The sequence below is a fragment of the Lissotriton helveticus genome, chromosome 7, assembly GCF_964261635.1.
Source record: "Lissotriton helveticus chromosome 7, aLisHel1.1, whole genome shotgun sequence".
In the NCBI taxonomy this organism is placed as follows: Eukaryota; Metazoa; Chordata; class Amphibia; order Caudata; family Salamandridae; genus Lissotriton; species Lissotriton helveticus.
In genome coordinates this window covers 821,575,801-821,600,200 of record NC_136068.1, presented here as the reverse complement: position 1 = coordinate 821,600,200, position 24,400 = coordinate 821,575,801, and the positions used below count along the sequence as shown (strand labels likewise).

Sequence of the window (24,400 nt, the reverse complement as noted above, 5' to 3'; positions counted from 1 at the left end):
CCCTTCCGAGCAATCTGGGGACCAACCTGCCCTAGCTGGTTGCAGGAGTGAATACTTCAGGTTGAATGTTCGTCGGTCTAATCAATTGAAGGTGCAGGGCTGAGATTCATCCTATGGTTCTGAAGAGTCTTTTGGATAAGGGTTCACACTTCTTAAATGGGCAGGGGAGTACCATTCGTCAAACATGTGCCTCGGACAATTCTCTGAACTTTGTGATTAACACATCCTTCTTGATTGCAAGCTTTTACTTAGGATTTCAGTTTGGTGCTCTGTACACATGCCTTTGACCCTTAATGGGTTTGTCCTCATTGGATTCGGGGGAGGGGGATTTAACAAGTAATTGCTTGATTTTAAGTTTTGGGTGGATTACAGTGCAGTGCTAGGTTCTGACCCATTATCTGTGCCTAAGCCATCTTTCCACTTGATTTCACTGCTGCTCTTCCATAGGTCCTGCTATTAAGTTGGTATTATGTTATTGATTGTATCTACTAGTAATCTTGTTAGTAGAAATTGTAAAACCTGTTCAGCCGGAGTTTCAGTGCCTGCAAACAATGTGTTTCTCAAATCACTTTCGAGAGTAAAAATATATATGCATTTTACTTTTACATTTAAGACCTAAACTCACAACTGTGCTGGTAGATCATCCTTATGATGTTCTAGCAACAGCACTTTGTGGCGATCATGTGCTACATAGGTCAGGAAGCCTTAAGTATGTGAATTAACAGAATACGAAACTGAGAAACCACATTGGAGGAAACCAATTCAAACAGATTTAAGGAAAGACAATTTTAAGGAAAAATCCAAAATGACATTAAAATGGAATGGAGTTCAGGGATAGTGAGGGTTTTTAGGTTCAAAGATGAGTGCTGTTTAGGGGTGATGCAGGATTTTTAGGGGTCAGGGGTGTGTGAATTTCTAGCACAGAAAGGGGTTTTTAGGGTTCAGAGATTGGTGGTGAGGGGGTTTGAAGGTTCAGAGATGGGTGGAGTTTAGGGGGATAGAAGGCCTTTAGGGATCCAGGATCGGTGGAGTTTAGGAGTGTGGAGGAGTTTTAGGGGTCTGGGATTGATTGTTTTGAAGAGTGTTGATGTGCTTTTAGGGATCAGGGCCGTGTGTTAAGGGGTAGTGAGGGTTTTTTAGGGCCAGGGATGGGTGAGATTTCAGACATAGAGAGAAGTTTTTTGAGTTCAGTAAATGGTGGGGTTTAGGAGTACTGAGGAGTTTTTAGTGTTCGGGGATAACTGGAGCTTGGGGTAGAAAGGGCTTAAAGAGTTAGGGACAGGTAGAGTTTAGGGATCAGGCATAGGTAAAGTTTAGGCATGGTGAGGGTTCTTTACGGAGCAGGGATCAATGGTGTTTAGGTATGTGAGGGGGTCAAGGATGATGGTGTTTAGGGTTGGTGAGGGGGCAGTAAATTAGAAGCATCCACAGTAATTGTTTGAGAATGTAAAAGACTTAAAACTGAAGTTATGTCCCCCTACAGTAAAGAACTGAAAGAAATTCCTTCGATAAAAATGTTGCTGAAAAGGCAATAAAAAAAAGACATGCTATGAATTGGTTTCTATGAAATGGTAAATGCCATTCATCCTACAAATTTCCATAAAAAAGTTTAGGTGAAACGGTTTCTTAGAAATGGTATTCCTTGAAATTGTGTTTTTTATGAAATAACCTAGTAAGCCAGTAATTTGGTGTCTGTCATTTCATGACATAAACTCCTCAAACAAGCAGCTATTGACCTTACTATCACAACACTGGTTTCATCTGTCAAAAACTGTGCACACACAACTATTTCAAAGCAGCGATTGGGCTAAAATAACAAAAACAACCCTTTAAATAACTCAAAGGCATTCATTATGCCATCCATTTCTCATCTCACGCACACTGTCAAAATTCACAAACAAAAAGCAATGGCAAACTAGCGATATTAGTGTTCCGTAGTTGGTTCTCTTTACTTTCTGACGTGATATTATGAAAAAAAATCTGGTAACTTCATCCAAGCCGTCATGCAGCATATACTGCATGTTGTAGAAACGTAATACAGGGCCAGGATGGTAGGAAAATGTTAGGGAGTGCTATATATAGCCAACTACTTCATTGCTCTAGCGAGACTACTGAAAGCAATTGTGGTTCGTATTGGGTTGCTTTATTAGTAAATGACAGGAGAAGGTCAAAGATAAGTCAAAACAGCTGCCACATTCTAGCAAGTGGAGGAAGAAAATACTAACAAAGCCTGCAAGCTTAGAGGAAATGCCCTGCAGTCGTGCATAGCCAACCTGAGAGCTAAACAAAGATCCTCATGAAAGTGAAGGCGCCCTGTCACTGCATAGTTCTTACACAGGTGGCTTTATCGCATGTGTTCATAATTGTCATGGAAAGGGTTTTACCATTCTAGTCTTCTTTCCCTTTTTATGACAATCATGTCAGTTGTGTCGCTGTTAGGATCTTCTTTTTAATGAGAGTAAAGCTGAAATCTATTCTTACACGAGATTGGAGTGTTACTATGTATTTATTATGTGTCTAAAATATGCCCCCACTTTATTTATACCTAGCGATTAACGTATGAAGAAAAAATGGCTCGCAGATTACTGGGACGTGAAAATGCGGCGTCAGTGTTTGAAATAGATGCGGATGGTGTGCAGGACTCCGAGGTACAATTTGTGTTCTTAGACCAATTGTTATTTTTTACAAACATTAGACTGTTTTGTTATATGGAAGTAAAGAGAAATATTTCACAAACTAGGGATCAGAATATGGAATTTGTACACGTTAGTAGTCACATGTTTACTGTATGTTACAAACAAGCATTCCTAAAGAGAACAGCTTGCTCCTATACAAGGAAAGTGGCATCATACTAGCTTTGCCAACGCGTATTTGCATTAGCACTCGTGTTTCGGCGCACATGCGTTAATACGTATTTGCACACACAGCAGCAATCTGGTAAACTATGCGCATATGAGATGCATGCACTCGTTTGCGTAATGACGAGCTATAGATCAATTTTTACTTTACAGTTGCTGATGGCCATGAAGAGTAACATGAACATTTTTAGAAAAGCATAAAGTTGTGCTTAAAAACAAAGTAAGCGGCCTGATAGCGCTTTGCCAATGTGTGTGAAGTACTGTTGAAAAGAGTTCAAGTCTGTGATTTACTCTGGCTTAATATCCACCTTGATGGGCAGCCCTGTTAGGCAGTGCCACAAGCTATCTGAATGACAATAGCCAATGATTTAAAGGGGATGTTGTGTGTCTTCTGTTATGTGGGTGTGTGTGACGACATGAGCACTCATCATACAGCGGTTTCTAGGCGAGCCCTAAAAAGTAGCAATGGATGCACAAGAGGTAATAATCTGGTAAAATGGTTGATGTCTACCACTTTTAGTTCAACCTGAAATCCATTCTGCTATACACAAGGTACCAGTGGACAATCTATTCTGGCACATTGAAGCAGGAAAGTTGTTCTCCTCTATTTGATAACACCCCATGCAAATGAGAAATTGCCTAGGTTGCAATGTAGAATGATCACAGTAGCAATCATGATCCTTAGCCATTCAACGCACCTCACAGGAAGAAATGAAGTGGAAGTCATGCAGGCTGTGGTCTGCATTGGGGTCCCCTTGTCAAGGAGTGACTATAAGAAGAGTTAAGGGAAGTCCCTGAGACACTCAGACACTCTGTACAACATGTCTCCTCCTCTAGCTGGGTGCAGTAATTGGGAGTAAACTTATGGGATGTTAGCCGGGGTCCCGACCATCCATCAAAGTCAGACTATGGTACTCCAGTCCATGTGTATGCGGAACATAAGAAAAGGCCGAAAAGTGGTATGTTATCTAGGTTCACTGGTGCCACTCAGGAGAAAGCCACAAAAATTATCCCAAAGTTGCTTATTTTTGATGACGGTGCTGCAAGGTGAGGAGAACCACAAGCCTCCCCAAATATTTTAGCCTAAGCCTACAGAATGCAATAACACTCCCCAGCACACGTTGAAGATTTGTGAGAACGGTTCAACAGTGCATGAAATAAGCACAATTTATACAAAAGAATTCAGATTCTCTCTGTCTTCTTTTCTCCTTTTATTCTGTAGATCTCCTAACAGCAAACAGTCAATAGCCGACACGTGTTTCGTTGCATACATGGGATTTTGTCCCGCAACTTTTTCAAGGCTGTCTTCTCAGTTAAGAATTTTATTTCTGTGGTGATAATTCCAACCCACAAAGGGTGTCCGTATACTGCGGCGTCCTTTACATACAGTTCCTATGTATCCCGCAATCCTGATATGTTCTGGTAGTGTAAGCGTCTATCAGTGTCTCTATCCTGTGGATGCCGTCAGTCGCATGTTGTCACGTACACAACTGGAGTTGTTGCGTACTTGACAACATTCGACTGAGAAGACTTAGCCTTGAAAAAGTTGCGGGACAAATTCCCATGTATGCGACGAAACACATGTCGGCTGTTGGCTGTTTGAAGATCTACAGAATAAAAGGAGAAAAGAAGACAGAGAGAATCTGAATTCTTTTGTATAAATTGTTCTCATTTCATGCACTGTTGAACCGTTCTCACAAATCTTCGACGTGTGCTGGGGAGTGTTATTGCTGTATGCAGAACATACATAGAACCTGCAAACGTCTATGAACTTGCATGGAAATACAATTACCAACATAATTGCCATGTAAATCTCTGTTGAAGTGTGTATGATAATGATAATAAAAGTTTGATAGAAAAAAAATCTGTTACTGTGCTCTTTTTTGTACTTTCTTCATGGGATTAGGAGTTGCTTTTATGCTGTTGAAAATGGACCACCAATTGCTCTCCTACTTTCGTGGAACAGTGGAGTGAGAGTAAAGAATTAGTTAGGGACCATATTACACAAAGTGTCCCAGGGGCGCAACGGGCGTTTGCACCCGCTTTGCGTGCCCATGGGGCACTTGGTATTACAGAAGGGGCCGCAGTCTCTTGTCACCCATTTTCTCAAGAGGGTGTTCCCTCATTTGCATGGGGGCGTGACTCCATGCAAATGAGTGAATCCCTTTGCCTCTGCGCCGGCCGCTGTATTACAGATATAGGTTCAGAGGCAAAGAAGCTCTCAGAGGGCTCACTGACAGGATGCCACCTAAAAGGTGGCACACTGTTGGTGTGTCCCCTGATAGCAGCCCTCTTAAGGGGGAAATGTCACCTTCACAGTAAAACAAGGAGTGGCTGCTTTGTGGTATTGGGTTTAGTCAGGTCTACATACTCTGTAAAAAACTCTTGAACACCATAGAATAGAAGTTGGCACGGAAACTGGAAATGCAAAAGACAAGTTTATTAGGACCCCATGGGGTGGTGGTACATTCCTACAGCACCCTTCGGTAATGCAAGAAGTATCACCCCGAACATCGGTGTGCGACCTCTTTTATACAAGTTTAACAGCAATAAAAAGGTAGGCGGTATACTTTTGCACAGTTTAGGTACATATAAGGGCATAGTTGGAACACAGCCAACATGTGGGAGGAGTTTAGTACCACTGGTCAGTTTTAGAGAAAATTTCTAAGAGGTGACCGCTCATTGATCTAAATGTTTGAGTACGCATGCGTGAGCTTGACCAGTGCTAAAAATAGCCTGTTGCCAGGCAAGTTAAATGGTCATTGGTACAGAGAAAGGACAAAAGGGCATGCTGACCACGAGGCCGCATGTTCATAAAAAATGGAAGCCAGGAAATACAAAATGGCCCCCGCAAGTATGGTCAAGTTAAACACGAAAGTTCGTGTAGCTGAGCAAAATGCTAACTTAGTCACTGTCAATTTACGACAGCTTCAAAGCCGCTCTGTATTTCAGTTGAATGTGCTGCTCCCCGGGAATCATGGGTTAGTGGCTGCCCTGGGTGCAGCACATTCTATGTAATAGGGTGCACTTTTCCTGTTTGTGCCCGGCGCAGCTGTATTAAGGTGCGCCGGACGCAATCAGGGAAAGTGCGCCCTATACATAATAGGGCCCAAGGTGGCTAAAACCTTGTCAGTCTGAATAGATTTCATCAAGTCAGGCTCTTTTAAACAATGAATTTAATGTGTGAAACCCTGTAAACAAGCCTAATATCTCAAGAACACCTACCTCGTTTTACAATGGCAGTTGCTCCATATTTTTTAAAAGCGTGCACTGAATCTGAACAGAAATTCGAAAATTCAAAGTCTGGAAACTGCCCTTAGCAGATGTCCCATGTGAAAAAATGTATTCAGTCTATTTAATACCCCCAAACCTTTCACCTTTGGGACTACCTGGTTAATTTACTTTTGCAGTCAGTAAGGCTCACTAGCTCAATCTTATTTTCTATAAGCCCTGTTGAAATAAATGAATTGACAATCCTAACACTCAGTGTCTGCCAGTGTCTGCCTTGTCAGATAAGGTCCTATCCTGTGCATCTAGGGTAAGAGGCTCTGGCCTGGTTGCACATGAGTATATGCATTTGCACACAAGTGCAGGCTGGGCATGTGAGTTTAACTTCTTACTCAGTCTGGTATCTGCGCAGAGCTTGTTGCAGAGGGGACCTTTCATGAATTAGTGGTATGTAGGTCTAATAATAGGAGTGGGCATTAGTAATGTGTGCATGTGCATCTTTGCTGCTTCCCTGAGGTTTAGAAAGTGCTTTAATATATTATGCACTATGGCCGAAATCAGCACCAAAATACAGTTTTGCCATAGTTAGGCCTAGTATCAAGTTTGACCCTCTGATCCTGTAGTAAATCAGAATGCCAAATGCAGATCTGACATATTCCACATATCAGTACAAGATTTTGTTTGCCGCAGCTCCTATTTAGATTCGGGCCTTTGAGTCACTCTGCTGGGCCAATTTAATTACTCTGCTGGCCAGCTGAATGATCAAAGGTCACCCACCCAAAAGGGCCATTAGCCCTGCTTCTGGAGAGAAAAGACTGGAGACCGAATCTGCATGTGCTAATTACTTTTCACACTGCACTTTGCCTGGAAAAGCTTAACCCATTGCAACAAGGAGGGTAGCCAGACCTCTTGAGCTAGTTACAGGAGGTGTTGCCCTTTGAATCTTTAAAGGGAATGGATCAGGCAGTTTTGGGCTAAGCTTTGGGCTAAGCTTACATCTCAGAGAAGGCCTTTCAACAGACCACTTAACAGCACCATCTTGGAAATTCCCAAAATGCTGTGTAGGAGGGGCAGGGATGGAGTGATGATGTGTCACCCTATGATTTGGCAGAGTTGCCTAGCTTCTGGAACTTTCCACACCCACTTAAAAACCCCTGCACAGGGAGAGACTAAGGGAAGCAATGCCAACAGAATGCTCAGCTGGAGGATGAAAAACACCGAACCCCACTGCAAAGATGTCCTCAAGGACTTCTCCTTTCACTTGGCACCCAGGTACTAGAACTTCTTTCTCCAGGGCCAATGGCTGTCTGCCCTCACTCCCTCTAGGGACAGTAGAGGGATGCACCTACTTGAGGAGACCCTGGAGAGTTCCCCTGGACTTCAAACTGGTCCTGCAGGAGTGTTGCCTCCAGGCCTTGAAGTCCGCTGATGCATGTGCTCTGCAAGTGGCCAAAGGAGGCAGTGAGACCTGGAGGGTACAGGCAGGGAGGGCACATTGCCTTGGTTTCCTGAGGGAGTTTGCCCAGGGTCCAAGAGATGTGCCAGGGACCCAAACAGGAGACCGGCCCTGTTTGAGGAGGGAGAGCAGTAACAAATAAGGAGGCCAGGAGCCCTGACGAAACCATGTCTGGTGGCTGGTACACACCACTAGGAGCAAAACTCAGCTTTCCTCATGCAGTGAATTATTACTGGTATTAATGAATGTCATTGTAAGAGGGTATCATCCTTAGTGGTTTTAATGGTGTTCCTTTGGTTTATCCTGACATATTTCTGCTATTATAAAAGTGACACCCTGACAAAGCCAGTACGCATTCCTTTATTTTGATAATTACACCCCAATATGTTGTATGTAGTATATGTAGGGGTATATTAGACTTATGGATCAGGACTCAGTAGGGTTGTGAACTGTTAGGAGAGTGCCACCTTAGGTATTTCCATCTGCCATCGTAGATATATTTGTAAATTAATGGAGAGCATTAAGTAGTGTGTGCCTGATAAAATATTTTTCCTTTTTATAAGTAAATGCACTGACTGGACAATGATTTGTTGTGTGTACTTTGTTACGTACCTGCAGGCTTGGGTACCAGCCCACACCACATCCCTTGAGTGGGCCTTGGATGTCTCTACCTTGAGAGAGTCAAGTGCTATAAGATAGTACCCCTCTTTCTCACATTCCATATTTCCAAGTATCCTTATACAATAGCTTTCATGCAACAAAAGAAGGGCAGTGTTTAACGATAAACAAGTAACACTTGTGTATTGGATTAATGTTCCTATCTACCAAACTGTCACAAGAGGATGTCTGATTGCTGAAACAATTTGTATTTCTCACTTAAAACAGTATAAGAACTTTTCATGAAGGTGAAGGTGACACCAACCAGAATCAACAGTAATTTCAGTGAGGTTTATTCTAGTCAAGTTAAAGAAGCAGCGATGATGTGGTGTAATGCTTCCAAATACAACCCATAAATACATCTGCACCTGGGTGTAAATACATCCATCCTTTTGTGCCAACCTTTTCACTGACAGAGAACTTGTTATCCAAAAGTCATTCAGTCATGTAGAGCGTGTCTTCTTCACACGCGTTACACGCCCCTTATTATCAGTCTTTTTAAACTCCATGTTTCTACCCTGTTCCTTCTTTTCACATTTTCCAACATCTTCCAACTCCTTTCAACTCCTTTGTCCCGTAATTCCACACCATACCACTCTACCATCCTCTACCTTAATCACTATAACAAGTACTTGTTTTGTATCCAATCTTCTACATTAGCTTCACTACAGCACATCTACACTGTATGATCATACACACTGTACTTCTACCCCTCAGTAGGCCAAACATTATCAGCCTTGTAACCCTCATGAGGGAGAAGTCTGCAGGCCAGCATTCATTTGTAGAGTTCCTTCTTCTAGTCTCCATCGTTGTCTGCTTAAGTGCAGTGTCCCTGCACCTTGCACATTCCTCCATTTGCTGCCATAGCCGCTGAACCCTTTTTCAATTAAAATAATTGTGAAATGTTCCTTCCTACCTATAATTTCCTTCAAGAATATAGACACATTCACATTCACTTTATAACTATATGCACTACTATAGATCACCCAATCCTCCAAATCACACCACATATCTTAACCGTTTCCCAAGGCAATCTCACTTATTCTTGCATTACTATTGAACATGATGTAGGCAGCCAATTAGAAGTTGCCGGATGGAGACCATCTGCCAAAAAAATTGCAGATGCCCCATGTGCTAACCTCTTGGTTCCCCTGTCCCATTTATAGGTTGCGTAAATGCTGAGTCTCCAACAGTGCAGGCTCATCTGGCTCTCCTAGTTGATATCCTTGATCTGGCACCACAGGGCTGGTGGGTCTCAGTGGTGCTACCCCACCCTGGCTTTGGGACTGCACATGGATTTTTCTGCTTGGACTGCCACACTCTGCCCTACTTAAGGCTCTGAAGGCCAGCCTTACAGATAGGGCACACATAGCAAGCACAAGCACAGCATATAAACAAGCTATACAAGCGAGGAAACATGAGCTGAAAGAGGAGGCTTGGACTCAACTTTTAGCCCCTGAGGTTCTGAGAGACAGTGGGAAATTCTGGGCAACCATAAACCAACCACTGTTCTCAAACGATGAGAACTCGCCACTCGAGTCTAACATAGCAGGCGATGCTTGGATATCTCACTTTGAAAAAATATACTGTTCCCCAGGTATCGAGAATTCCACAGTTATTCATTCTTCTGGAAATGTGGTTTCTCCTGTGGTCTTCGAGGTAATAGAAGTGGAAAAAGCGATAGAGCAGACGTTAAAGAACAAGGCACCAGGCCCTGATGGGGTCCCTGCTGACATGTTTAAATACGCCCCGAAATTTTGGTCTAAAATTCTGTGTAACGTGTTTAATGCTTTGGACCCAAATAATATCCCAGTATCATGGAAGAAATCAATTATCATCCCGGTTTTTAAAAAGGGGGATAGGCAGGACCCCTCATGTTATAGGCCTATCTCCCTGATAGACTCCTCAGTCAAAATACTGGGCCGTGTTATCTTACATAAACTAACGGAGTGGCTGGACGATAGGGGGGTCTTGTCGAAAGTGCAATACGGCTTTAGAGCCAAAAGGAGTACCCTAGACCAATGCCTCAATCTGCAACTTTTAATTGACAAATACACTAAAGCTAAGGAGGGGTCGATGTACCTGGGGTTCATGGACCTCTCCTCGGCATTTGACCTAGTGAATAGGTCAAAACTATGGCAAATGTTATTAAAAATGGGTTTTGACCATGCCCTTTTTAACCTTTTGGCTGATTTGTACTCTGGTCTCCTAGCCTCTGTAAGGGTTATTTCTGAGGGACGCTGTACTAAGCATTTTAACTCAGAGAGGGGGGTCAGACAGGGGTGCATTCTGGACCCCCTTCTTTTTACATTATTTATTAACGCCCTGGAGCCCGCATTGAGGGCGGAGTCTCAGGACATACCGCGTATAGGGGATCTGGTTATACCTGTCCTCTTGTACGCGGATGACGCTGTTCTCTTGGCCCGCACCGGGGTAGGACTCCAAAGGTTGTTAGACGCTTTTGGGAGTTTTATGAAGACCTTGGATCTAAAAATTAATGCCAAAAATTCCAAATTATGATTATGGGGAAGTGCAGTAGGAAAAATAAAGTTACAACTTTCTTCTGCTGTGGTGAATCTGGGAGTTCTCTTTGATGGCAGGGGGAATTGGGGCACTCAACAAAAAAACAGAAACGTTGCATTTGCAAGAACAACCTCTGCACTCTTGGGTTTCACCAAAAAATGAGGGGCTAGACCAATAGAAGCAATACTGAAGGTGTATCCAGCCAAATGTCTTGCAATTGCCACTTATGGTAGCTCAATATGGGGTTACTGCCCCCAAGACAGAATTCAGGTGACTGAAAATAAATTTCTGAGATCAGTTTTAACAGTGCCGCAGTCCACACCTACTTATACTATCCATACTGAGCTGGGGGTGAGGCATGTCTCTGATATAATAAAAAATAGCCCCTCTAACCTGTTGGTTGAAGACCTGGGTAAACCAGGAAATTTCCCTGAACCACATTATCCTGAAAGATTGTCTCCTGCTGGAAAATGTTAGCAAAATCTCTTGGCTGACATATATTAAAACCAGTCTCCATAAAATAGGGCGACCCGAGCTCTTCTCTTCCCCTTAATCCATTACATCTAAGGACATCTTATTAATTAAAAATGCTATGCTGCAGTTGTTGTCATTAGAGAGAGAGGAGGTAGAGTTAAGGAAACCTACTGTTAGAGCTAATCTTATCTTAGTTAACTCACCTGGACCCGAATTCTATCTCACTTTGGTTAACCGTCCCTACCATAGGCATCTTTTAACTCGTTTTCGTTTTAATTTGATTCATTTGACCTTAGGCTGCTTCCCTAAATGGTGTAAACCGTAAAAGGCTAGCCCATGTAACTGTGCCAATTTTTCCACACATGACACAACACATTTTTTTAATGTTCTGTGAATACCATGCAGACATCAGGAAGAAGTTTCTGCTTCCTATATTGAGGGAGGCAGGGTTTCTACAAGTAAAGCCAGCTCTCCTGTATTTACAATTACTAAATACCCACCGTATAATTTTCCATGTTGCTAGCTTTTTAGTAGCCACTGTCCGGATCAGGAATAAGATTAATTGCGTCCCAATGAACCTGGTTGATCCTAATTAGTATGAACTTATTTTAGATATCTAAAGAGATGTAGCAATGTAAACCAAAATAGCAGATTGCCATTTTTATTCTCATTTTATCAAATTTTTAATGGGCACATATTTGTCATCTTTTTGTATAACATTGCCGTATATTTTGTATAATACTGTTGTATATATTGTGTATTATATTTTTTTGTACCGATGTCTTTTTATGATATTGATTTATCGAATAAAAGTATTTGACTGACTGACTGACTGCCACACAACTATGGCTCAATCAAGAATGGAAGAGAAACAGTAGCTCTGGCGTACTGCAAAAAGCATCCCAGCACACCAGGGCCACTATATTTCTTGTGTTTCTCAAACAAACACCTGCTTTGGGATTCCATTTTATAAAAACAAAAACATGCTAATTGGGGACAAAACAAAATATTTCCTGATTTGTGCTCTACTGTACCTTCAGTGTATCCGTTTTACGAGCGGCTGAACTTAGGGTACAGAGATCCCCACCAGAAAGGCAGCACTCTATAAGTACGGTGAGCGGTCCCCCATAGGGCGGGCAGGTGGGCCACTCACTATAGTTCCAATGAGCCCCTTAGTCCACACATTCCCTAATCGCTGTCTTGACTTCTCAAACACTTGAACCAATAATTCGATGTAATCATCTGCTTAGTTTTAGTCTATCCTAATTATCTGTCAACATAATCTTTATTAAACTTTGCTAATTGTCTCTGAGAGAACCAAACAGTCCCCTATAGTGAACAACTCATTCTCCATTTACAAATCTTTTTTTCATCAGTCAGTCAATTATGATAACTTTATTCGGATTTACAAGGTATCCATGAAAGCACAGCGCATACCATAAAGACATGTAAATACATAATAAAAACATCTCACAAAACAGAAATAAAATCCAATCCAGATCATAGAAGCATTAGTCAAACAGTACATTCAAATCAATAGTGCACACTTAACTTGTATACATGGAGCTATGAGCCTAGACAGCCATTCTCAAAAATGCACTAACATGAAAACTTATCTCATCATCAGGGAGCTGTAACAAAAGGCTAAAATCTACCCTAAAGTCCCTAATGTTACTTCTTTTAATAAGCAAAAGTAAGGAATGTTTCATGTACCTAATATAAAAGTTTTTAAAAAAAAATGTAAAGTGCTGCATGGACTGCCCAGATCTCCCATTACGAGGACAGGGACTTGAGTCAGGATTCTTCTGAAAGCCCAGTGGAAAGTAGATATTTAAGTGTGCCTGCCCTGAAATGAAACAATAAGCTGCGTTCCAAGCATCCCATGGCTCTAATAAGGTATCTGGTGGGTGGGGCGTCTGGAACCTTATTCATATAGGCTACCACACTAGTCTTCCCCCTCTCTACTCTCATTCTTGCAGTGTGATCAAGATTATATAAGACTCACTGTGCTGTTTTTTCTTTATATTACTGTTACTATTAAGTTGGGACCTGAAAAACCATGTTGCAAGCCGATCCTATGATAGCTGAATTCCATGCCAGCTAGCCATTGGTTTGTTAGGCCCCTTTCACATTTAAGGCAGCCCATAATGATGTCCCTTATCAAACTGTCCACCTTTGTATTTCCATATTGCTGGCCATAATAAGGTGGGGTAGGCTCTAATGTAATCTATGTATGTGATTCCCAGTTCTTCTTGGCAAATTAAGTGGGATGACAATATAGGGGCTGCCAGGGCCTTTCTGCAAAACCTGTTTTCTCCAGACTGAATAGCATCACTTTTAGAGGTACCCCACACCACAGCTCCGTATGTGGCAATCGGGATACACTGTGTTTTATACATTTGCAACATGGGGATAAGAGCTCCCCCTCCAGATGATTGTGGTAAGTTAAATAGTGACTCAGTAGCCCCAATAGCCCTTGGCAGTTTCATCTTACACTGAGTTCTATGTGGTACCCACGATCCAGTTATGGCAAAAGTAACCCCCAGATATGAAAAAGTGGTAGAGCACTTTAAGCTGTTGGAACCAACAGAGAGAGTTGTTAACTCATGTCTCTTAGGCCTCATGCCATAATATAGGATTTAGTAAAATTAGTTTGAAGATCCAAAGTGCCCATAAAATCCACAAAAGCGTGCACTAAAAGGCGCAGGGCTTTGGGCGTTTGTGCCATCAGCACTGTGTTGTCCGCATATAGGCGTGAGGGGAGTGAAAAACCAGTAACAGAAGTTAAAAAGGGGTAATCTTATTAATATATAAAATGAATAAAAGAGGGGCTAATACACACCCCTGCCTCACTCCACGATAAATATCTACATTATCTGATACATCTCCTTTGGTACTAATTCGAATTCTCGTTTCATATCCCTGTGCAAATAAGCTACAAAGTGCACCACTGCTTCATAGCTCTTTTTTTCATAACACATATATCCTTCTCGTCTTTTATCTCACCTTCTTTTCTGCCTCCAATTCCAGACAGTCTTTCCAAGCAATCAGCTGCCCTCTTCTTAACCCTCAGGAAAACCTCTATGTAAATTCATGTATTACTATTGCCCACATGATCTGTCTGAACATCGACAAACACCTTACACTGAATTACCACCATTAAGCAGCCAGTACCTATGTAACACAGCTCCCTTTCCCAGTTTTCTGCAAATGTAATTGTGACCTCCCTGCCATCTCTCTGGTGACAATGCTGTCAATATGCTTTAAGTACCAATATCAGTTTTAATATTTACAAGCTGGTAGTCACACATGATAAATGCTAACTTGTCTTACAATCCCCTGAATTCTAACTAACATTCTACTAACCACACTCTACCTTCCTTCTAACCAGGCTCCCTCAGTGCCCAGTTCCTTCGGTCACTTCAATGGGGGTGCATGGGGTGTCATATTCCAATAATAAATGAATTCACATACTGGTAGTTGGAACCAGTACTTCCGTGTCTCTTTGTGGCACTGTCTGACAGAAGGTTTTCCTGAACAGCAGAGCTGCAGCAAAACATCTGTCAACGTAACCCCCGCCCCCTTCCAAGACATAACTGACAGGGAAAATAAACTGAGCAGCCGCTGCAGGTTAGAGCGATGGGGCTGGCTGGGACGGATTCCGAGAGATGACCACGCCCCTAAACCCCCCCCCCCTAGCCGCCCCCACTGCTCTTACCTGCAGCGGCCACGGCTGAAACTGGGAGGTTTATTGGCATTGGATCTGATGGCTGTAAAAACAGATTGTAACCAGACACATTTTACATTTTAAACACCTAACAAAGAGCTGTTTTTGCTTATTTTTGGATCGCCTACTAAGAGCAAGGCTCCCAAGTACACATATCCACATATATTTCCAGAGATGGGAAAGGGACAGTGGAGCAATCCCAAGGAAATTCCTTATTGTAGCTTCTTTATCTTTTTAGCGGGTGGAGGACCGGCCTAGAATGTGACAGCAAAACAAAAGAAAGCAGCACTCCTCCTTGTAAGTTTTTGGGTATTTAGGGAGATAAAGAAATATACTTGAAGCCTTTTATTTAGACATGAACACATATTCCTCTTTAGAATCATAATCCCATCATTATATAATGTTTATCATGCCTATATTCCATGGCAGAAGACACGGAAGAAAGGTTGTCACAGTGACACTTCTCCAAGAATGAGAATTATTTAATTCATTCAAAAGTCAAATAATGGCTGACGTGTTTCGTCAAACGTCTTCAACAGGACCATATGGTCCACTTTACCAGAGTGTCTCTTAAAGCTATAGTGACATACGCTCTGCCCCACACATGACTAATAAAAGAAAGAAACACTAGACTGCCCACTTTAAATTAAAACGTTCTCATCACATCGGACATTTTCGTTTTCATTATTTTTCCTCTTTCAGTGTAAAGTTCAAAACCGTTCATCAATCAAAACAACATATATTCATTATTTATAACAACAAAAGGGAACAAAAGATAAAACAGGCAACAATTTATAATATAGCAAAGAAGAACATTGTATAAAGAGGTGGTAGAAAATGTCATTAAACTTCTGTTGCGTAATGATCAAGCCTCAGTGCCTTGTACATTTTTGCAAGTTTTTAAATTATGCAGGAACAACTTTCATCAACTATTATTTATAGTCACTGAATTATCATCCACCATCTAAAGTGCTATTGCATAAGGTTCACAGAATAAAGAGTATAGTACCCCAATAACTTTAACACATTGATATGTCTTTCAAGCCCATAATATGCATCTTTGCACTTATTTTCCTAGCACATATCTTGAAACGTATTCTGTTAGGGTAACTGTTCCCCTAATCTGTCCTAATTTACTTATGGCGTTGAGGTGACTATAACCGCAAAGTATCAAACATAACATCTCATATTGCACAAATAAATGGTAAGGTACATGCTCTCTAATTAAAGTCATAGTTCACCCCACTGTTGGAATAAAGTGTAAGTGTTAGCATTTTCTATTGCAGAGATGGAAGAAAAAAGTGCATGAATTAAAGTACATATGCAAACATTACAGGATAAAGTGTCCAATTAAAAATGCCATAATCACAGCACTCCTGATTACTTAGTATAAAGAAAGTGTGCTAACATCCCATATTGCACAAACAAAGGATAACGTTCCTGATTTTAAATTAAGGTCACATTTCACCTAACAGTTACATTGTGTGTGTGCTAGCATTTCGTATTGCATAGATGGAAGAAATGTACCTGATTTAAAGTACAGATGCAAGAAATACAGAATAAAACCTGTTCAGGACATGTGTATATCTAAGACTATAGGACACATAATATACTAAGTGTTGCATATTTATTTTAACTCAAAATATCTGAATGTTATGTGCACTAAACCCATACTGATCTGTTCTGAAAGATCAAGCTTTTCTGATAATTTGAGATTGGGAAGAGAATCCCTATGGTAAAAATATCAAAGTTAACATTTTGATGGAAGCCAAGTAAATATGAGATGATGAAAACGGAGTAAAGTCCCAGGTAAAATCCATAGCTAATTAGTTGGTATAAATGAACATGGAGTTGATGGGGGCTGCCTGATGCTGTCTGAGCTCTACCCAGACAATAAATTCATCACCTGTCAGGAGGCGGTGACAATCATTGAGCTGGGCTCGGGGCAATTTTTGCAATATGCTAATATAGCAGCAACGGCGCTGCACTTGTGGCCCTCGTCTCCAGAAGCTCCGGGGCACACCCAAACCCTGGTCACTATGATCACCATGGCTGGGGGGGGGTGGGCAGAAATGTGTTACTCGCCTCTTGTTATCCTCTCCGTCCTCAGGATCAGCTTGTAGTACAAATAGGCCACCTCCAGATCTATCCAAGCCCCGAATGCTATTAAAGCCGTGGGCTAGAGAAGGATCAGGTGAGGGCAAAATAATAAACAAAAGGGAGGAAAGGAAGGGGACTGCTGGGAGGGAGAGCTGTGAAGACAGAAAAGAAACCAATGATTGATGGGTCTCAATTCTAGTAACGTGCTTTTCCACAAAGCTACTTATTAAGCTAAACTGTGCTATACCTGTATCAGGAAGGTGAACTGTACTAACACAGGAGATGCTTCTCTGCCATGTAGAGTACAAACATATAGCCTGTGATTGCCTTCCCCTGTGAACATAGAAACCCACTATTGAAAATACCCGTACTACCAATGCAATTGAATGATATATACTGGTAAGTAAGAATGCTACATACCCTAATCTCTTTCCCTTTGTGTCCTGAAGGAAAGTAAACAGAGTTCTAAGCTATGCAGCGTAAGTTACTCAGTATCTCCCATGAACAAAAATAATAAGGGTTACGTCACCCAGAAGAAATGCAAATAAGGTTACCTTAAGGAAGTCGTTATCAGGAGGATGAATAGACCCTTCGTCCACCCTGGGACTTATCTTAGTAAATCCTCTGCAATAGCCGGTGCAAGAAGGCTGTCCAACAGAGGATTTATGGCAATGTATAATACGCAACCAAACTGTTTCCTCCGCAATAGCCGGTGCAAGAAGGCTCGCCAACGGAGGAAACGTCAGAACCAGCGAATGTGTATTTCTTCCGCATGAGCCGAGGAAAGCATGCTCACTCACGGAGACACGGGAGCCGACAAGTCGGCACAAGGAAGTCTGCCCTCCGCAATAGCCGGTGCAAGAAGGCTCTCCAACGGAGGACAGAGACGAACAAGGAAAGTCGGAAACAACGTACTCAACAGGAACCGCAAAGCTGGTAATCACAGGAGCGCAGGAAACGCCAATCCGTACGGTCGTCTGGGAACGCCAGGAACAACAAGCCAGAATATCCGACAACAGCTGCAGGAAACGGTTTCTACTTATACCCCGCCTCCCAGCCGCTAAGCCTTCTGGAATATGTAGTCATTCATGCCGACCCCATCATCACAAGAGGCGCGACGGAATCTGACAGTACATCCCCCTCCCCTCACCTGGAGCGCCGAAGGGGCCCGGGGCGGTCAGGATACCGGCGATGAAAATCCGCCACCAGGCGAGGAGCATGAACCCCAGAAGCAGGCTCCCACGAGTTTTCTTCGGGGCCGTACCCCTTCCAAGCCACCAGATATCGAAGGCCACGGCCCCGCCACCTGGAGTCCAGAATACTCTCCACCTCGTACTCCAAGCCGTCAGGGACCAACAGAGGGGGAGGGAGACGTCGCACCACCGCAGCAGCAGGCTTGAGCAGGGACACATGGAAAACAGGATGTATACGTAGATGTCTCGGCAACACCAGCCTCACTGCCACCTGATTGATACGTTGCACCACCCGAAACGGGCCAATGAAGCGAGGGTTAAACACGCTGTAACGCCTGAATCTGAGGTTCCGGGTGGACAGCCATACCCAGTCACCCACCTGATACACAGGACCTTGACGGCGTCTTTTGTCAGCCGATTTCTTATAAGCCAGCTTCGATGCTTTCAGGGATTCCTGCACCTGCTCCAGCACCAACTTCAGCCGGGAAGCCCTCCTGGCCGCATCAGGCACCGTCACCTCAGGGGAAGGGTGTGCAAACGGAAGAAACCGAGGATGATGTCCGTAAGTACAAAAAAAAGGCGATACTCGCGTGGCAGAATGGGTCGCATTGTTGTATGCCACTTCCGCGAGCCATAGATGCTCCACCCAGTTGTTCTTACCCTGAGACACATAGCACCGTAAAAACTGCTTTAACGTCTGGTTGAGACGCTCAGTCTGACCATCAGTTTGCGGATGGAAGCTTGTAGACAGAGCCGTTTCAATATGGAGTGAGGAGCACCATGCCCTCCAGAACCTAGCGGTAAATTGAGAGCCCCTGTCAGACACTATGACTTTGGGTAAACCGTGCAGGCGCACCACATGGACCATAAGAAGCTGTGCCAATTGACCCGCTGTAGGTACTTGAGGACAAGCAATAAAATGCCCCATCTTTGTCAGATAGTCAATGACAACCAATACTGCTGTACAACCCTGATCTCTGGGTAGACCTACCACGAAGTCCAATGATATTCGTTCCCAAGGAGTAGAAGGGGTAGGCATGGGCTGTAAAAGCCCTGCAGGACGACGATGATCAGATTTGGCACGGGCACAAACATCACACCCCGACACCCATCTCCGTATATCGTCCTTTATCGTGGGCCACCAACATCTACGCTGGATCAGATACACAGTCTTATCCACCCCCACGTGTCCAGCACTGGGTGAAGAGTGACACCAAGAGAACATTTGTTTCCGCAAGGATTCGGTGGGTAGGAGCATTCGCCCTTGATTGATCGGAAAGCCGTGTCGTATGTGCCATTCAGGATGTGACTGTAACCATCTCCTCCAGGGGTCCGTTCTGATTCCATATCGTATGCCCTGCAAAAAGGCATCAGGTTGTATGCCACAAACCACCTTGACAGGATCCACTATCGGAGCTTCTGTTCCAACCCCCGAGGATTTTGTGGATGATTGACGGGATAAGGCATCCGCCTTTCTATTGTCCACTCCAGGCCTGAAAGTTATAACAAAATGAAACTCTGAAAAGAAAAGCATCCACCTCAGTTGTCTAGGGGATAGATGCCTGGCCGCTGCCATAAACTGCAGATTACGGTGATCGGTGTAAACCGTCACCGTATGCTTCGCTCCCATGAGAAAATGCCTCCATTCCGTGAAGGCATGTTTGATAGCCAAGAGTTCTTTTTCGGCTATGCAGTAGTTGAGTTCAGCCCCCGTAAGTTTACGTGACATAAAAGCCACGGGATGCAAATGGCCTGTGGATTCATCTCGCTGTGAAAGAATGGCTCCGGTAGCTACCTCTGAGGCGTCCGCCTCGACTATAAATGGAACGTCTGAATTGGGGTGCTTCAGTATTGGAGCGGTGACAAATGCTTCCTTTAAAGTTACAAACGCCTCCTGGGCTGTCTCATCCCACCCAAACCTTTGGTCTTTTTTCAACAGACTGGTTATGGGAGCCACTACCTTCGAGAACTGGTTGATAAAACGTCTGTAGAAATTGGCGAATCCTAGAAAACATTGAACATCCTTGATGTTTCTAGGAATCGGCCAGTCTCGAACTGCTTGAATCTTCCTCTCCGCCATTTCCTGCCCCAAGGGGGTAAGCATAACCCCCAAAAATTCCACAGTAGTGACATGAAAGTCACATTTGGACAGTTTGCAGTAGAGATGATTTTTCTGTAGGATCCTCAGGACAGATTGGACGTGCTGTACATGCATGTCTTCCGATTCGGAATATATGAGGATATCGTCTATGTACACAATGACGTGTTTGTCCAATATTTCCCTCAACACATCGTTAAGGAAAAACTGGAAGGCAGCAGGGGCGTTGCATAGCCCAAAGGGCATGACCAGGTATTCGAATAACCCATACCTGGTCTGGAAGGCCGTCTTCCATTCGTCCCCTGCTCTCATTCTCACGAGATGGTATGCTCCCTTCAGGTCTAACTTGGTGAACACTTTAGCCTTTTTCACCTGTTCCAATAATACATTGATTAACGGTAAAGGGTATCTGTTCTTTATTGTTACCGCGTTGAGGGCTCGAAAGTCTACACAGGCTCTTAATTCCCCGTTGGCCTTGGGGATGAAGAACAACGGGGACGCTGCTGGTGATCGTGAGGGGCGTATAAACCCCAACCCTAACAGTTTGTCTAAATACTTTCTCAAGTAAGCATTTTCTGGCTCTGTCAACGCATACAGCCTGCCCTTGGGAATCACTGCCCCAGGAATCAATTCGATCTGGCAATCGTATGGCCTATGTGGGGGCAACTCCTCAGCTCGTACTTCGTCAAAAACTCCTTCGAAGTCCTGATATACCGCTGGGAGTGTAACCGCTTTTTCTGCGGCGGTGGCTATTTGATCCCCACATGCCAAAGCAAACGAAGGACATTGTGCATATCTAAAACAATGCTCTTCGCAATAAGCAGAGTTCATCACTATTGTGTCTGTTTCCCAGTTGACTTCCGGGTTGTGTCTCTTCAACCAAGGAATGCCTAGGATCACCCCATACTGCGGTGCCTTGATTATGCTGAAAGAAACTCTTTCTCTGTGATACCCAAACCTCATCTCTGTCAGAGCTGTTTGATAACTTATGGGCCCGGTGTTCAGTTTCCTGCCATCCACTGCGAATACATCGGTACCGTCTTCCTTAGGGATCAGAGGTATGCCTATTCTTTCTGCTTCCTTCATGTCCATAAAGAAACCCGTAGCCCCAGAATCCACCATAGCCTGCGTATGCACCTCCATCATGCCAATCATCAAAATTATCTTGATGAACAAATGTTGCGCTCCCACTACCGTATTCAACATTGAAGGGATAACAACTTGACTCCAGGGAACCCCTTCATCAACCCCAGAGCCCTTCAGTTTTCCGCCGGTTTCTCTGTGGCCGCGGACACCCCCCTATTCATGCGAAATTTGGCAAATTTGGGTTTAACAGGGCACTCTCTAACAAAATGGCCTTTTTTGCCACAGTAAAGACAAAGACCGAACTTACGCCTCTGTTCCTTTTCGGTGGCGGTTAAGGCCGCACGGACCGCTCCTATTTCCATAGGCTCAGAAGAGGCGTGTGATACCGTACTATCGGGGGTCTTTACCGCCACAGAAGAGGGGATTGACCTGGTCTTAGCCCCGCTACCTCCTTTACGATTCTTCATCCTGTGGTCCAATCGTAACACCAAATTGATCAAATCCTCACAGGACTCAGGCTGGGGGTCTATTTGAGCTATGATGTCTTGCATTTCCTCAGTTAAGCCCTGATGAAAGATTGATGCCTGTTTGGCTTCAGGCCACTTGGTTTCAGCAACTAGACGTCTGAAATGGTTTAAATAAGTAACCAAATCTTGATTCCCCTGACGTAGACCTAGGAGTTCTTTGTCCGCCATATATGTATCGGCCCTTCTATCGAATACTTTTGTGAACTCTGCTTGGAAAACATCCCAGTCATGTAGCATTGGATCGTTTCTCTGTACTATTGGAACAGCCCATTGAGCCGCGTCCCCTATTAAATATGAGATGACGAATGCAACCTTAGACTGATTGGTGGGGAATGACCTGGGTTTGCATGAAAAATGCATTGCGACTTGTGTCAAAAACACTTGCACCGATCCAGCATCTCCGTTAAATCGTTCTGGATGTGCTAACGGTATGTTAGGGGGAATTTCTACCACTACTGAACCTGCTGTACCCGACCCTGACGCCCCAGCACTAAACGGGTTTTTCTGTATGTTGTCTAACCGGTTCCTTAACTCGGTGCTTTCTTGTCTGGATGCAATTAACTCAGATTGCACCACAACTAAAGCAGCCATCACCTCGTCCAGAGTAGCCATTGCCCCAAACTGATCGGGAGGAGATTAATACTGGGGTCGGATATTCTGTTATCCTCTCCGTCCTCAGGATCAGCTTGTAGTACAAATAGGCCACCTCCAGATCTATCCAAGCCCCGAATGCTATTAAAGCCGTGGGCTAGAGAAGGATCAGGTGAGGGCAAAATAATAAACAAAAGGGAGGAAAGGAAGGGGACTGCTGGGAGGGAGAGCTGTGAAGACAGAAAAGAAACCAATGATTGATGGGTCTCAATTCTAGTAACGTGCTTTTCCACAAAGCTACTTATTAAGCTAAACTGTGCTATACCTGTATCAGGAAGGTGAACTGTACTAACACAGGAGATGCTTCTCTGCCATGTAGAGTACAAACATATAGCCTGTGATTGCCTTCCCCTGTGAACATAGAAACCCACTATTGAAAATACCCGTACTACCCATGCAATTGAATGATATATACTGGTAAGTAAGAATGCTACATACCCTAATCTCTTTCCCTTTGTGTCCTGAAGGAAAGTAAACAGAGTTCTAAGCTATGCAGCGTAAGTTACTCAGTATCTCCCATGAACAAAAATAATAAGGGTTACGTCACCCAGAAGAAATGCTAATAAGGTTACCTTAAGGAAGTCGTTATCAGGAGGATGAATAGACCCTTCGTCCACCCTGGGACTTATCTTAGTAAATCCTCTGCAATAGCCGGTGCAAGAAGGCTGTCCAACAGAGGATTTATGGCAATGTATAATACGCAACCAAACTGTTTCCTCCGCAATAGCCGGTGCAAGAAGGCTCGCCAACGGAGGAAACGTCAGAACCAGCGAATGTGTATTTCTTCCGCATGAGCCGAGGAAAGCATGCTCACTCACGGAGACACGGGAGCCGACAAGTCGGCACAAGGAAGTCTGCCCTCCGCAATAGCCGGTGCAAGAAGGCTCTCCAACGGAGGACAGAGACGAACAAGGAAAGTCGGAAACAACGTACTCAACAGGAACCGCAAAGCTGGTAATCACAGGAGCGCAGGAAACGCCAATCCGTACGGTCGTCTGGGAACGCCAGGAACAACAAGCCAGAATATCCGACAACAGCTGCAGGAAACGGTTTCTACTTATACCCCGCCTCCCAGCCGCTAAGCCTTCTGGAATATGTAGTCATTCATGCCGACCCCATCATCACAAGAGGCGCGACGGAATCTGACACCTCTACAGGGCACTGAGGGACAAAAAAAGAATGGCCCCTTAAAAGTAGAAGAAAATGGCAGTGGCTGTGTCCACAGGAGATCACAAAGCGGGAATGGGAAAAGGTACACGGGTGTTCGGAAGATGTCCGTATGCAATCGCTTCAGACAAATCCAGTATAATATAAACATATGACCTACCTCTCACCAGGCGGCTTCAGGCCATCGATGGTTCCAGGGAACCACACTGCCCTAGATGTAGTAATGCCCAGGCGGATTTTCCACACATGGTGTGGACATGCCCAATGATCCAGACGTATTGGATGGGGGTCCTAGAGGACCTGACTAGGATAACGGGGTGGACAATTGCCCTGGACCCGCGCACCTGTCTCTTGGGCTTGATTCCTCGAGATCCTCCGCAAGTAGGAGGTTCCTGGTCCTGGGCCTTGTATAGCCAAGCGGCGTATCCCGATCCATTGGTTAACCCAGCAGGCACCACTATTGGCGAAATGGAGGACAGATCTGAGGGAATGGGCTCTGGCAGAGGAAGGGCACATGCCTAACACCAGGAGAGATAACAAACTACCCGAGGTGCTATTGGTGTGGGGAGTGATGATTCAAGAGATAGCGGGACAGGCCCCACAACCCACACAAGAAAGCTCAGAGGAGACGCCTTCCACAGGGGGGATGGGCCCA

The 24,400-nt window shown here is 43.9% G+C and overlaps 1 protein-coding gene across 2 annotated transcripts in view; it reads left to right on the top strand.

Moving 5' to 3' along the window:
• The window catches only part of MYOT (myotilin), a 673,370-nt gene that overhangs the window by 408,525 nt on the left and 240,445 nt on the right, over positions 1–24,400 (top strand). For both annotated transcript variants that reach the window (XM_078653296.1, XM_078653297.1), the window contains exon 11: positions 2,550–2,648. In XM_078653296.1, the coding sequence (XP_078509422.1) occupies positions 2,550–2,648 (99 nt within the window). The remainder of the gene's footprint in view (positions 1–2,549; positions 2,649–24,400) is intronic.